This window comes from Blennius ocellaris (genome assembly GCF_963422515.1).
Source record: "Blennius ocellaris genome assembly, chromosome: 10".
NCBI classification, from domain to species: Eukaryota; Metazoa; Chordata; class Actinopteri; order Blenniiformes; family Blenniidae; genus Blennius; species Blennius ocellaris.
The window spans coordinates 173,214-186,291 of NC_137659.1; the positions used below are offsets into that span (position 1 = coordinate 173,214).

General features: G+C 48.7%; 1 protein-coding gene across 1 annotated transcript in view; it reads left to right on the forward strand.

Annotated features, from left to right (window-relative positions):
- Positions 1-13,078, forward strand: part of LOC308135349 (la-related protein 4B-like) — a gene marked incomplete at its 3' end in the record, with an annotated part of 35,732 nt that overhangs the window by 15,539 nt on the left and 7,115 nt on the right. Inside the window, 4 exon segments of the mRNA XM_080503278.1 lie at positions 6,367-6,505; positions 8,498-8,662; positions 11,164-11,242; positions 12,239-12,375. Coding sequence (XP_080359404.1) covers positions 6,367-6,505; positions 8,498-8,662; positions 11,164-11,242; positions 12,239-12,375 — 520 coding nt within the window.

Here is a 13,078-nt window from a genome sequence, read left to right on the forward strand (position 1 = left end):
AGCTGAAACTGAGAGAAATTTAGGAGGAATTTGAAAAGTTTAGATGTAATAAAGCTGAAACTGAGAGAAATTTAGGAGGAATTTGAAAAGTTTACATGTAATAAAGCTGAAACTGAGAGAAATTTAGGAGGAATTTGAAAAGTGTAGATGTAATAAAGCTGAAACTGAGAGACATTTAGGAGGAATTTGAAAAGTTTACATGTAATAAAACTGAAACTGAGAGAAATTTAGGAGGAATTTGAAAAGTTTACATGTAATAAAGCTGAAACTGAGAGAAATTTAGGAGGAATTTGAAAAGTTTACATGTAATAAAACTGAAACTGAGAAATTTAGGAGGAATTTGAAAAGTTTACATGTAATAAAACCAATAATGAGAGTAATTTGAAAAGTTTAGATGTAATTTAGGAGGAATTTGAAAAGTTTAGATGTAATAAAACCAAAAATGAGAAATTTAGGAGGAATTTGAAAAGTTTAGATGTAATTAAACCAGAAATGAGAAATTTAGGAGGAATTTGAAAAGTTTAGATGTAATAAAACCAAAAATGAGAGAAATTTCCATGAGCTGGAGTCTTTCCTGGCCCCCGGGGCTTCATCGGGGGTCGTCCAGGTCAAAGGTCACGTCGGGCGTTAGTCATCCAGAGTTTTGACCAGTAGGAAGAGGAGAAGGCGTCGGTTGTCGGTTCGAGGACGGTGTTGACAGAAAGCTGGTCGGGCTGAGGGGAAGGTTTCCTGCAGACCAAACGTTGGAGTTTAGAAAAAAATGTTCCCGGTGACGCTGAAAGCTCGTCGATCAGGAAGAGGAAGTGAGCAGGAGCGTCGCAGTTTGTCCACTTGTGTGGAGCAGGAAGTCGTTCTGGCTTGTTGTCCCGTGTGTGTGTGTGTGTGTGTGTGTGTGTGTGTGTGTCCAGACACGCCTTCTTTTTTTTTTTTTTTTTGTGAATACACAAAACAAATCTTTTCTCCCCCACATACATAGAACTGGTCTCAACGTGAGGCTCCAGGTCATGTAGTACACCTGCCAGGCCACTGGGGGCGCTGTGACGCAATCAAACAAATACACAGAAGGCGGCAGAGCACGTAGAAATGTAGAAGTAGATTCCCGCTCATGAGCCTCTATATAACTCTAGTTGTGTAGGTCTATGGCCGCGCTCTTCCTGGTTCCGCCTTACCGGTACGGTCTGGAAAAAGGTTCTTCAGATGGTTTGTGTGGCGGCGGCCAATCGGCTGCTGAGAATAAAGAAGAAGAAGAAGAAGAAAGAATGTGGGACGAAGGGAATGGGTGAGAAAAGCAAGTGGATGGCCCGGAGGTGAAGAGAAGTTCTACTTCCTGAGAGCTCCACGTTTAGGAAACGGAAAGAGCCGGCTGTCCTTTTTCCACCGTCACACACACACACACACACACACACACACACACACACACACACACACACACACACACACACACACACACACACACACACACACACACACACACACACACACACACACGACCTCGTCACAAGTCGCCAGTCACGGTGGAAAAGTGTTCGGCGGGCTGAGATGTGAAAAAAAAATAAAAAATACCCCGAATCGCATTTAGGGCCCGTTTCCACGGCAACGATTTCAAGTGGAAAAAACGCCAGGCCCCCATTGCATTTTGGGATGTCGCCGTGACAACGGTGCTCAGAGCCACCGGCGACTTCACTTCTGGGAAACACTTCGGGGTCGTCGGCACGTGAACGGTGACACCCTCTGGTAGTTTTATTTTGACAGTCACCGTGTTAACCATCCGCCTTGGTGGTTTTATTCTGACAATCCAACTTGGTACTTTTATTTTGACACCGTAATAACAATGTAAGTTGATACTTTTATCTTGACACCGTAGGCACCGTAGTAACAATCCAACTTGATGCTTTTATTTTGAAAGTCACCGTAATAACAATCCAACTTGATGCTTTTATTTTGACACCGTAGGCCCTGTAATAACAATCCACCTTGGTGGTTTTATTTTGACAATCCAACTTGATACTTTTATTTTGACAGTCACCATAATAACAATCCACCTTGGTGGTTTTATTTTGACAATCCAACTTGATACTTTTATTTTGACAGTCACCGTAATAACAATCCAACTTGGTACTTTTATTTTGACACCGTAGGCACCGTAATAACAATGTAAGTTGATACTTTTATTTTGACACCGTAGGCCCCGTAATAACAATCCACCTTGGTGGTTTTATTTTGACAATCCAACTTGGTACTTTTATTTTGCTTTCAGCAGCACCACCTAGTGGACAAACATGAAAACGACACAGTTTTTCAGTGTTTCTGCCGTTTCCGTGTAACTGCCAACGTTTTTCCCGAAACGAAAAACAAAACCAACTTTGCCTTTTTCGCCTGAAACGTCGCCGTGGAAACGGAGCCGGGGGAGGTGCAGTTTGCAGCAGCTGTGAAATAAACACCGTGGCGAATTCTTTCACGATTTATCGGCGGTCACCTGCCGTGAGACGGCAGAACGTCGACGAATAAATAAATAAATAAATAAATGATTCTAAACGATTTGATGTCCAGGATCCTCCGGGTGATTCCGGGTGACGGTGACGATCACCGCTCTAAGAGACGACAGTCGTTCTTTCCCCTCCAAACGCCCCTTTTCCACCTCATCCCTTATTCACGCGTCGACACACGGAGGGTGGAGGCGGCGGGCGGAGCACCATATGCCTCCACATATGTGTCAGGAACCGACTGAACGTGACCCATTTATAGCTGCGAGTGTTAGATTCTGATCCGGTACCGACGCAGAGCGCAAAGAAAGGAGCGTCCAGCTGCGGTCACGTCCTCGGGTGGGGGTGGGTGGAGGTGGGTGGAGGTGGGTGGAGGTGTGAGAAACGGAGAATCGGCACCAGGGGGAAGTTTGATTGTATTAATTAATCAGACGAAGCTCCAACAGCAGAAAGAAGTTTTAACTCCATGACGTCACATGATCGTTTCCACAAAGTACCGACTTCGACTGAGGAATTAGATTTGATATAATCCAGGGTTTTTCAACCTTTTTGAGCCGAGACACGCTTTTTACTTTAGAAAACTCTGGAGTCACACCTCCACCTGAAAATGTTGAAATGTTCAACTCTCCAGCCTCTATTAACACTATAAAGTCTTTCTCATCAAAGTTTGATCAACAGGAATCCAGTAAATCCAGAAAGCAAGGACTTTTTTTTAATAGTGCCTCCCTCAGTGTGAAACCTGGACCTGATGGATGAAGAGCTGAGATCCTGGTTTTCAAAAACTTCTCCATCACTGTCACTGACACAGTACTTTGATACAAGATGGTAGCAGGAGGTGGAGATGAACCACACTGACGTCTGTCACTTTACATTTCACCGGCAAAGTTCTGTGCTGCCCTCTAGTGGTGAAGAGTATTTATACAGGATTACTCTGCAACACACTGTCGCTGTGAGAGCAAAGGTTTTTTTCGAAAAAAATGTGAAATGTGATCATTTCCCACGGCTCAGCTGACGAGAGGAAACACCAGAGGTTGAGAAACTCTGATATAATCGATAAGAAAGAGGTTTTCCTATGGAAGTAAAACTGCCGTCAGATTCTGAATTCGAATTTCTAACTCAGATTTTTTTTTTTACCATCAAAATCCGACTTTGAATTTTAAAAGCTGTCAAATTTCAAGTACGTATCTTTTTTTTGCTTCTGATTTTTTTTCAACAACTAAAAATATTCAGTGTGTAAAAATTCAATGTGTCTAAAAATTCTGCAGAATTTTTTTTTGCAGCTGAATTTTTTCAGTTCGGGTCTCTGGAGCCCCGGGTTCCTGGTCCGGAGCCCAGGTTCCTGGTCCGGAGCCCCGGGTTCCTGGTCCGGAGCTCGGGTTCCTGGTCCGGAGCCCCGGGTTCCTGGTCCGGTGCTCAGGTTCCTGGTCCGGAGCCCCGGGTTCCTGGTCCGGAGCTCAGGTTCCTGGTCCGGAGCTCAGGTTCCTGGTCCGGTGCTCAGGTTCCTGGTCCGGAGCTCAGGTTCCTGGTCCGGTGCTCAGGTTCCTGGTCCGGAGCTCAGGTTCCTGGTCCGGAGCTCAGGTTCCTGGTCCGGAGCTCAGGTTCCTGGTCCGGAGCTCAGGTTCCTGGTCCGGAGCTCAGGTTCCTGGTCCGGAGCTCAGGTTCCTGGTCCGGAGCTCAGGTTCCTGGTCCGGAGCTCAGGTTCCTGGTCCGGAGCTCAGGTTCCTGGTCCGGAGCCCCGGGTTCCTGGTCCGGAGCTCAGGTTCCTGGTCCGGAGCTCAGGTGTGTCGCTCGTCGCCGGAGAGTGACTCAATGAACCGTCTTTCCTCTCTTGGTTCTTCTTCTGGATCTTTCTTTCTGTTTGATGCTGCAGACTCTCCTCCATCAGACAGGTGGTGTAATAACCCCCCCCCCCTCCAACAACAGTGGCTTGTTACATGACTCCCCCCCCCCCCCCCCCACATACACCGTCAGTCAGGGCAGCTGCTAACCTTTTCCTCCTCCATTAAGGAAGGAACATTTAAACATTTTGAAAGGTCAACGACGGCTGCTGACATCACATGGTTGTGGTCTGGGCGTTTCCATGGCAGCCAGTCTGATTGGGGGGGTTAGGTGGGTGGGGGTGGGGGGGGGGGGTCCGTCTGGCCAGACGCTTCCTGAATGATCCAGGAGTGCAGCGCTGGTGAAACATGAGCCAGGAGCAAAGCCTTTCACAGCTCATCTGGGATCTGTCCAGGCTTATCTCTCCTTTACCCTCTCTCTCTCTCTCTCGCTCTCGCTCCCTCTCCCTCTCTCTCTCTCTCTCTCTCGCTCCCTCTCCCTCTCTCTCTCCCTCTCTCTCTCTCTCTCTCTGTCTCCCAGCCTCTCCCTGGGCCACGGCCTCTGGTTAGCAGAGTAATCTATTACACCCAGGCCTCCGGAGGACTGAGCCTCGGGGCCGGTCGGGTCTCTGGATCCCCGGGTTCCTGGTCCGGAGCCCCAGGTTCCTGGTCTGGATCCCCGGGTTCCTGGTCCGGAGCTCAGGTTCCTGGTCTGGATCCCCGGGTTCCTGGTCCGGAGCTCAGGTTCCTGGTCTGGATCCCCGGGTTCCTGGTCCAGAGCTCAGGTGTGTCGCTCCTCGCCGGAGAGTGACTCAGTGCAACGGCGGCCAAGCGGAAGGCTTCCAGCACCACGTAGCAGGAGAGAGGCAGCCAGTGAGCTGCTGCTACGTCAGGGAGGGGGGGTGGAGGAGGGTGGAGGAGGGAGGGAACGACGACGACACTCACCGTCGTCATCAGATCTGTTGAATCACCCAGCGGCTCGGTCGTAACGCGGCGGCGTGACGGAGGGAAACCATGTTGGCTGGAAGTCTGCCGCCCGCTTGCACGGACTCGTAGGGCGGCGCCGGTCATGGACTGGATGCAGGACTGGGCGGGGGGCTCCTGGGCGGGGGGCTCCTGGGCGGGGGGCTCCTGGGCGGGGGGCTCCTGGGCGGGGGGCTCCTGGACCGCCGTGCCTCCGGAGCTGAACGAGGCGCTGGCTCTGACCACGGCTCTGGGCTGCAGCCTGTTGGCCTGTGAGACCAGTCTGATCCACTGCTGCCTGGACGCTGTGAGTACCAGCGAGTACCACAGAGTACCGCCGAGTACCATTGAGTACCACAGAGTACCGCCGAGTGCCATTGAGTACCAGCGAGTACCGCCGAGTACCACAGAGTACTGCCGAGTACCACCGAGTACCGTCAATTACCAGCGAGTACCGCCGAGTACTGCTGGGGTACCAGCGAGTACCACAGAGTACCACAGAGTACCTATTCTATTTACTTCACGTCTCTTCATTAAACCCTCTGTTGGGATGTTTGACTTGCTGAATGTGTTTTGGGATAAAAAAAATATTTATTTTATTCCTTTTTTTACTTTCTTAAATCTGTCTCTTGTTGGGTTAGCTCTGTCTGTCCTGTTGTGTTGTCCTGTCGTGTTGTCCTGTTGTTGTCCTGTTGGGTTGTCCTGTTGCCCTGTTGTGTTGTCCTGATGGGTTGTCCTGTTGTGTTGTCCTGTTGTGTTGTCCTGTTGTCCTGTTGGGTTGTCCTGTTGGGTTGTCCTGTTGTCCTGTTGGGTTGTCCTGTTGTGTTGTCCTGTTGCTCGTTGGGTTGTCCTGTTACTAATTGTCCTGTTGCTGGTTGCGTTGCCTCGTTGCTCCATGTATTGTTGCTCAGCGTCTCACTAAGCTGCTGGTTTCCAGCAGTCACCTCTGACGACCTGCGGGTTTAAAAAGTCTGACTTCCTTTCAGACGACGTCCAAAACCCTTTCATCTCCGTCTCTCCCACAAAACCAACGTGAACGCGTCCCGTCGGAGGAGATCAAAGGCTGGAGTGTGTTTCTGAGCAACGTTGTGTTTTGTCCGCAGGAATCCGCCAAGGTTTCAGACCTCAACCCCAATGCCAAGGCATGGGCCAACCACATGTTTAGCCTGGACCCCAGCGGGACTGCTGACCCCCCCTCATGGAAGGAAGGCTGCGATAGTCCGGCCGCCCCCGGCCCCCCAGGTCAGCAGCTGCCTGGACCGTCACACCGCCTCACACACACTCAGAGAAACTACAATAGAATAGAATGTAGAATATAGAATGTAGAATATAGAATGTAGAATATAGAATGTAGAATATAGAATATAGAAGGTCTTTTAGTGTCACTGTACAATGAGATTCAAAACAACTCTAGTAACGGTGCAGACAGAATCTGTAAGAAACATGTTAAGAAACAAAAAAGTGCAGAATATGTAAAACAAAAAAAACATTGTCAGGAAAATAGTGCAAGAAGGAGGGTGGAGATGTAGGGGGTGGAGGTGTAGAGGGTGGGGGTGTAGCAGGGGGGCGCCATTTTTATTAATTTTTTTTAGCAGTTTGGCTGGTCATGTGACTCGTGTCTCCAAACATCCAACTACTTATGACATGTGACCACTAGATGTCACTGCATGACGACAGAATGGAGTCGGCAGCTTGTTTGTTCCTTTTAAAAATCGCTTTGATCTTTCACTGCTTTGAGCCCAAGAACAGACATTTGATGTTAAACAGTTGAACCATAAAAGTACAAGCCGTTTCACATAAAATGAACCGGGTTGTACGACGTTTCCCCTCCGACCCGCGTCAGGCTTTGTCGTCACGCCGAGACGCGTCTTTAATCATTCATGGTCAATTTAGCGGGACATGAATATTCTGACTGCAGACGTCCGTCCTTCATCACAAACGAGCGTAATCACTCGCTTTCATGCGCCGGCGGGGCGGCGCAGCGGGAATCAGGGAGTAGTCCAGGGTGGCGTCCTGGTTGACCCCCCATCTCATTGTCTCACCGTCCCACTGTCTCCCCGTCTCACCGTCTCCCCGTCTCATGTCTCCCCGTCTCACGTCTCACCGTCTCCCCGTCTCATGTCACTGTCTCACGTCTCCCCGTCTCATGTCTCCCCATCTCACTGTCTCTCCGTCTCACCGTCTCCCCGTCTCACGTCTCCCCGTCTCACTGTCTCACGTCTGACCGTCTCCCCGTCTCATGTCTCCCCGTCTCACTGTCTCTCCATCTCCCCGTCTCACCGTCTCCCCGTCTCATGTCTCCCCGTCTTACTGTCTCTCCATCTCCCTGTCTCACCGTCTCCCCGTCTCATGTCTCCCGGTCTCACTGTCTCACCGTCTCACCGTCTCATGTCTCCCGGTCTCACCGTCTCACCGTCTCATGTCTCCCCGTCTCACTGTCTCACCGTCTCTCCATCTCCCCGTCTCCCCGTCTCACTGTCTCACCGTCTCTCCATCTCCCCGTCTCCCCGTCTCACTGTCTCACCGTCTCTCCATCTTCCCGTCTCACCGTCTCATGTCTCACCGTCCCACCGTCCCACCGTCTCCCCATCTCACTGTCTCACCGTCCCACCATCCATGTCCACAGAGACGCTTAGGACAAACCAGACAACTTCGTCCATGGACCATTGAAAAAGTGTCTTCTTTCCCAATGCAGAACATTATTATTATTATTATTATTATTATTATTATTATTATTATTACAATTTTTTTTTCCGCTCTGGAGCCCCTCGCCGTCAGTGTCACTGCGCCTCCTGCGGGGGAAACTCCCCGCCGGCCGCCATTTTGAGTTTTTCACTTCCGTCAACGTTCAGATCGTCACCAGAAGGAATTAAGAACTCGACTTCAACACTAAAACAAAATGACCGAAGTTTCATAACTTTTTATGGTTCAGAAAAAAAGTTGACGGGGGAGGAGGAGGAGGAGGAGGAGGAGGAGGAGGAGGAGGGGGGGATTTGATTTGTTGTTGATCAATATATTAAGAATACATGACACACAAACAAAAAACATGTACATGGATAAAAAGTGACTAATACAGTAAATACAGTGTGGTAGCAGGTAGTAGTAGGGTAGTACTATGGTACTAAAGCAGCAGCAGCATTTGACTGACCTTAATATTTTAATAAATCCTCGTCTCGATGCTCGACTATGTTGGCCGTGTCATTAACCCCTCCCCCCCCCCCCCCCCCCCCCCAGGCTGTGACGCCAGTGAAGACCCAGCCTCCAAGGAGCCTCTCCTCTCCGTCCCTGATGAGCCTCCGCCTGCTCCAGTGATGCTGGCCGAGCCGGCCCCCCCGGCCCCCCCGGCCCCCGACTGCCCCGAGCCGGCCTACACTGACTACCCTGAGCCCCGACACACAGGTGGACACACACACACACACACACACACACACACACACACACACACACACACACACACACACACACACACACACACACACACACACACCTGAAGTGATGGAAGGTTTTGAGCTGAAGTTTCTCTGTTGGAAGTTTTGTTTTTAAAAGTGTTTTCTGCTCAGAAATGAAATGGTGGAGGGAGAGAGGGAGGGAGAAAGAGAGAGGGAGGGGGAGGGAGAGACAGAGAGAGGGAGACAGACAGAGAGAGAGAGAGAGCGATAGAGAGAGAGAGACAGAGATAGAGAGACTCGTCCAGTCCCCAGGAGGTGAAGCTGCACTGTGTTTCAGCATTCACGTCTCCAGCATTCACGTCTCCAGCATTCACGTCTCCAGCATTCACGTCTCCAGCATTCACGTCTCCAGTATTCACGTCTCCAGCATTAACGTCTCCAGTATTCACGTCTCCAGTATTCACGTCTCCAGCATTAACGTCTCCAGCATTAACGTCTTCAGCATTCACGTCTCCAGCATTCACGTCTCCAGCATTAACGTCTCCAGCATTAACGTCTTCAGCATTAACGTCTCCAGCATTCACGTCTCCAGCATTCACGTCTCCAGCATTCACGTCTCCAGCATTCACGTCTCCAGCATTAACGTCTTCAGCATTCACGTCTCCAGCATTAACGTCTTCAGCATTAACGTCTTCAGCATTCACGTCTTCAGCATTCACGTCTCCAGCATTCACGTCTCCAGCATTAACGTCTCCAGCATTAACGTCTCCAGCATTAACGTCTTCAGCGTTAACGTCTCCAGTATTCACGTCTCCAGCGTTCACGTCTCCAGCGTTCACGTCTTCAGCGTTCACGTCTTCAGCGTTCACGTCTCCAGCGTTCACGTCTTCAGCATTAACGTCTCCAGCATTCACGTCTCCAGCATTCACGTCTTCAGCATTCACGCCTTCCTCCCCTCAAGTCTCCTCTTTCCCACCGGAGCCTCATTTATTCCCCGAGACGTTGAGCGACCGCTTAAGAGCCGTTTTGTCTTTTCGTGGTTATTTATGGACGCATTAAAACTTCACCGGCGCCGTCGGTGGCAGGACGTCTGTCTCTAGTGTCCTCTACCCGAGAGGACACGGGGACGACGAGGCCCGAAGACGTCATGAGACGACGCAGCAACTTTTATTTTTGACAGTTTCCTCTCGGTTGTCGCCGGGAGGAGTTTTATCTCTCATACTGGAGTAATGATCCGCGAGGGGGATTTCTTCAACAGAGGATTTGATTTGAAGTTTAGTTCAAACGTGTAAAATAAACAACCCAGAAAAATAAAAACCAGAACGTCCACTTACATAAACGACACAAACAAGTCAACGCCATGTGAGCCTTTGTCTTTTCACACGTGTTGATTGAGTCTCGCCGCTTCACATCACTGCTTTATCTGAATTGACCGCAGCGTCGCCGTTGATTAAATCCTGCTCTATATTATATTAGTATATATTATGATATCAACAGTGGATACTACTGCATGTATAAACAGTCCTCATGTCCTCCTCAGGTTCGTCTCGCCAGGATCAACCCGTCTTTTATCCTCCAGCCTCCGTTTGTTCATACTTTTAAGCCACAGTTTGTGACAAAAACGTTTAGAAGTGCTGTAACTGTAACTGTAACTGTAACTGTTACTGTAACTGTTACTGTAACTGAGTCTCCTCGGAAATCACAACTCCACTAGATCCACACAAAAAATATATATATAAAACATATATATATAATTTAATGGTAACTTATTTTTATCAAACCATAATTACATTTTGTTTAATTTATTTGACATTTTCCAAATATATATATATATATATATATATAATTTAATGGTAACTTATTTTTATCAAACCATAATTAAATTTTTCATTTTATTTATTTTACATTTTCCAAATATATATATATATAAAAATCTATATGATTTAATCGTAACTTATTGTTATCAAACCATAATTACATTTTTTATTTTATTTATTTTACATTTTCCAAAAATATATATACAAGTGTATTTTTTGTAATCGTAACTTATTTTTTATCAAACCATGATTAAATTGTTATGTTTATTTTACATTTTCCAAAAATATATCGAATTTTTTTTTTTAATGGTAACTTATTTTTATCAAACCATAACAAAAAAAATGTGTAAATTTATTTAACATTTTCCATATATATATATATATATATATATATATATATAATTTAATGAAAATATATATAAAATTATAATTAAAAAAATTTCAAAATCGGAGGTGATTAGTTCCAGAAGTTGCTGTAAATCCTCACCAGTTCCTAAAATACTAGTGTCATCAGCCAATAGTCACACTGTAGATACACTAAGGCTTTCAACACTTCCTGTGGTTCAAATGCAGCTTTATTAGTACGAAGGCGTCCTGTGGACAGTCGCTGTGACGCCCAGTGACGCCCGGTGGCTTTGATCAGCCGTCAGTTCAACTCCCCGTCTGACCACAGTGTGTTCCGGTGTGTCTCCAGGCAGCGCCCCCCAGCCTGAGGCCCCCCAGGAGGGTCTGAGGGAGCACCTGAAGAAGACCCTGGAGTTCTGCCTGTCTCGGTGAGCCCCCCCCCCCCCCCCTCACCCGCTCCACATGGCTTCTCAAAATGTTTTTGATGTTGATTTTAAAAGCACTTTTAGAAAAAGGGAGTAAAAGAAACAATGTTTATGTGTTGGCTTCACGTCGTCTTTAAGTTTTGGGATTAATTACTGAAATGTCTCGTTTATTTTGGGCTTTTTAAGTCATGAATATTCATGTTTTCACTGATTTTTAATGAGGCGCAGAGGAAATTAAATCAAGAGAGAGAATAACTGTTACATTTGTCAGTAATGTCACTAATGTCCTCCTTCTGCTCCTCCTCCTCCTCTTCCTCCCCCTCTCCCTCTCCCTCTCTCCTCTCCCTCTCCCTCTCCCTCTCCCTCTCCCTCCTCCTCGCTCCTCCTCCCCCCCTCCTCCTACTCCTCCTCTTCCTCCTCCTCCTCTCCCTCCTCCTCCTCTTTCTCCTCCCCCCCGCTCCTCCTCCTCTTCCTCCTCTCCCTCCTCCTCCTCCTGCTCCATCTCCCCCCTCCTCCTACTTCTCTCTTCCTCCTCCTCCTCTCCTCTCCTCCTCTTTCTCCTCCCCCTCTTTCTCCTCCTCCTCTTCCTCCTCTTCCTCCCTCCTCTCCCTCCTCCTCCTCATCCTCCTGCTCCTCTTCCTCTTCCTCTTCCCCTCCTCTTCCTCTTCCCCTCCTCCTCCTCTTCCTCCTCCTCCTCTTCCTTCTTCCTCTTCCTCCTCCTCTCCTCCTGCTCCTCCCCCCTCCTCCTCCTCCTCCTGCTCCCCTTCCTCTTCCTCCTCCTCTTCCTTCCCTCCTCCTCTCCAATCTCCCTCCTCCTCCTCCTGCTCCTCCTCCCTCCTCCTCTTTCTCCTCCCCCCTCCTCCTCCCCCCCCCTCCTCTCCCTCCTCCTCCTCCTGCTCCCCTTCCTCTTCCTCCTCCTCTTCCTGCTCCTCTTTCTCCTCCCCCCTCTTCCTCTTCCTCCCTCCCTCCTCTCCCTCCTCCTCCCCCCCCCTCCTGCAGGGAGAACCTGGCCAGTGACATGTACCTCATCTCCCAGATGGACAGTGACCAGTACGTTCCCATAGTAACGGTGGCCAACCTGGACCACGTGAAGAAGCTGAGCACCGACGTGGATCTGATCGTGGACGTTCTGCGATGTGAGTGACTGAATTCATTTATTATTGTTATTATTATTGTTGTTGTTATTATCGTGGCGGCTGATTTCCCAGTGGAGGTTGTTAAAGCGTATCCTGCAGAGTCGGACCTGCTGGTGTTTGATTGGAGCTCTTCGCTTCATTTACTGCTTCAGTTAATCTCCTCTGGCGCTGAGGAGTTTGTTTTCTGGCCCAATGGTCTGGAGCCTCTGTTTAGAACCACGCAATGCAACTGCAGTACAACCCAGCAACCACAGGGAGCAACTGTAACATGAAGCAACTGTAACCTGCAGCAACCACAAGTAGCAACTGTAACCTGCAGCAACCACAAGTAGCAACTGTAACCTGCAGCAACCACAAGTAGCAACTGTAACCTGCAGCAACCACAAGTAGCAACTGTAACCTGCAGCAACCACATGAAGCAACTGTAACCTGCAGCAACCCAGCAACCACAGGGAGCAACTGTAACCTGCAGCAACCACGGGGAGCAACTGTAACCTGCAGCAACCACGGGGAGCAACTGTAACCTGCAGCAACCCAGCAACCACATGGAGCAACTCTAACCTGCAGAAACCACAGGGAGCAACTTTCACCTGCAGCAACCACAGGAAGCAACTTCAACCTGCAGCAACTACAGGAAGCAACTTCAACCTGCAGCAACCACAGGAAGCAACTTTCACCTGCAGCAACCACAGGAAGCAACTTT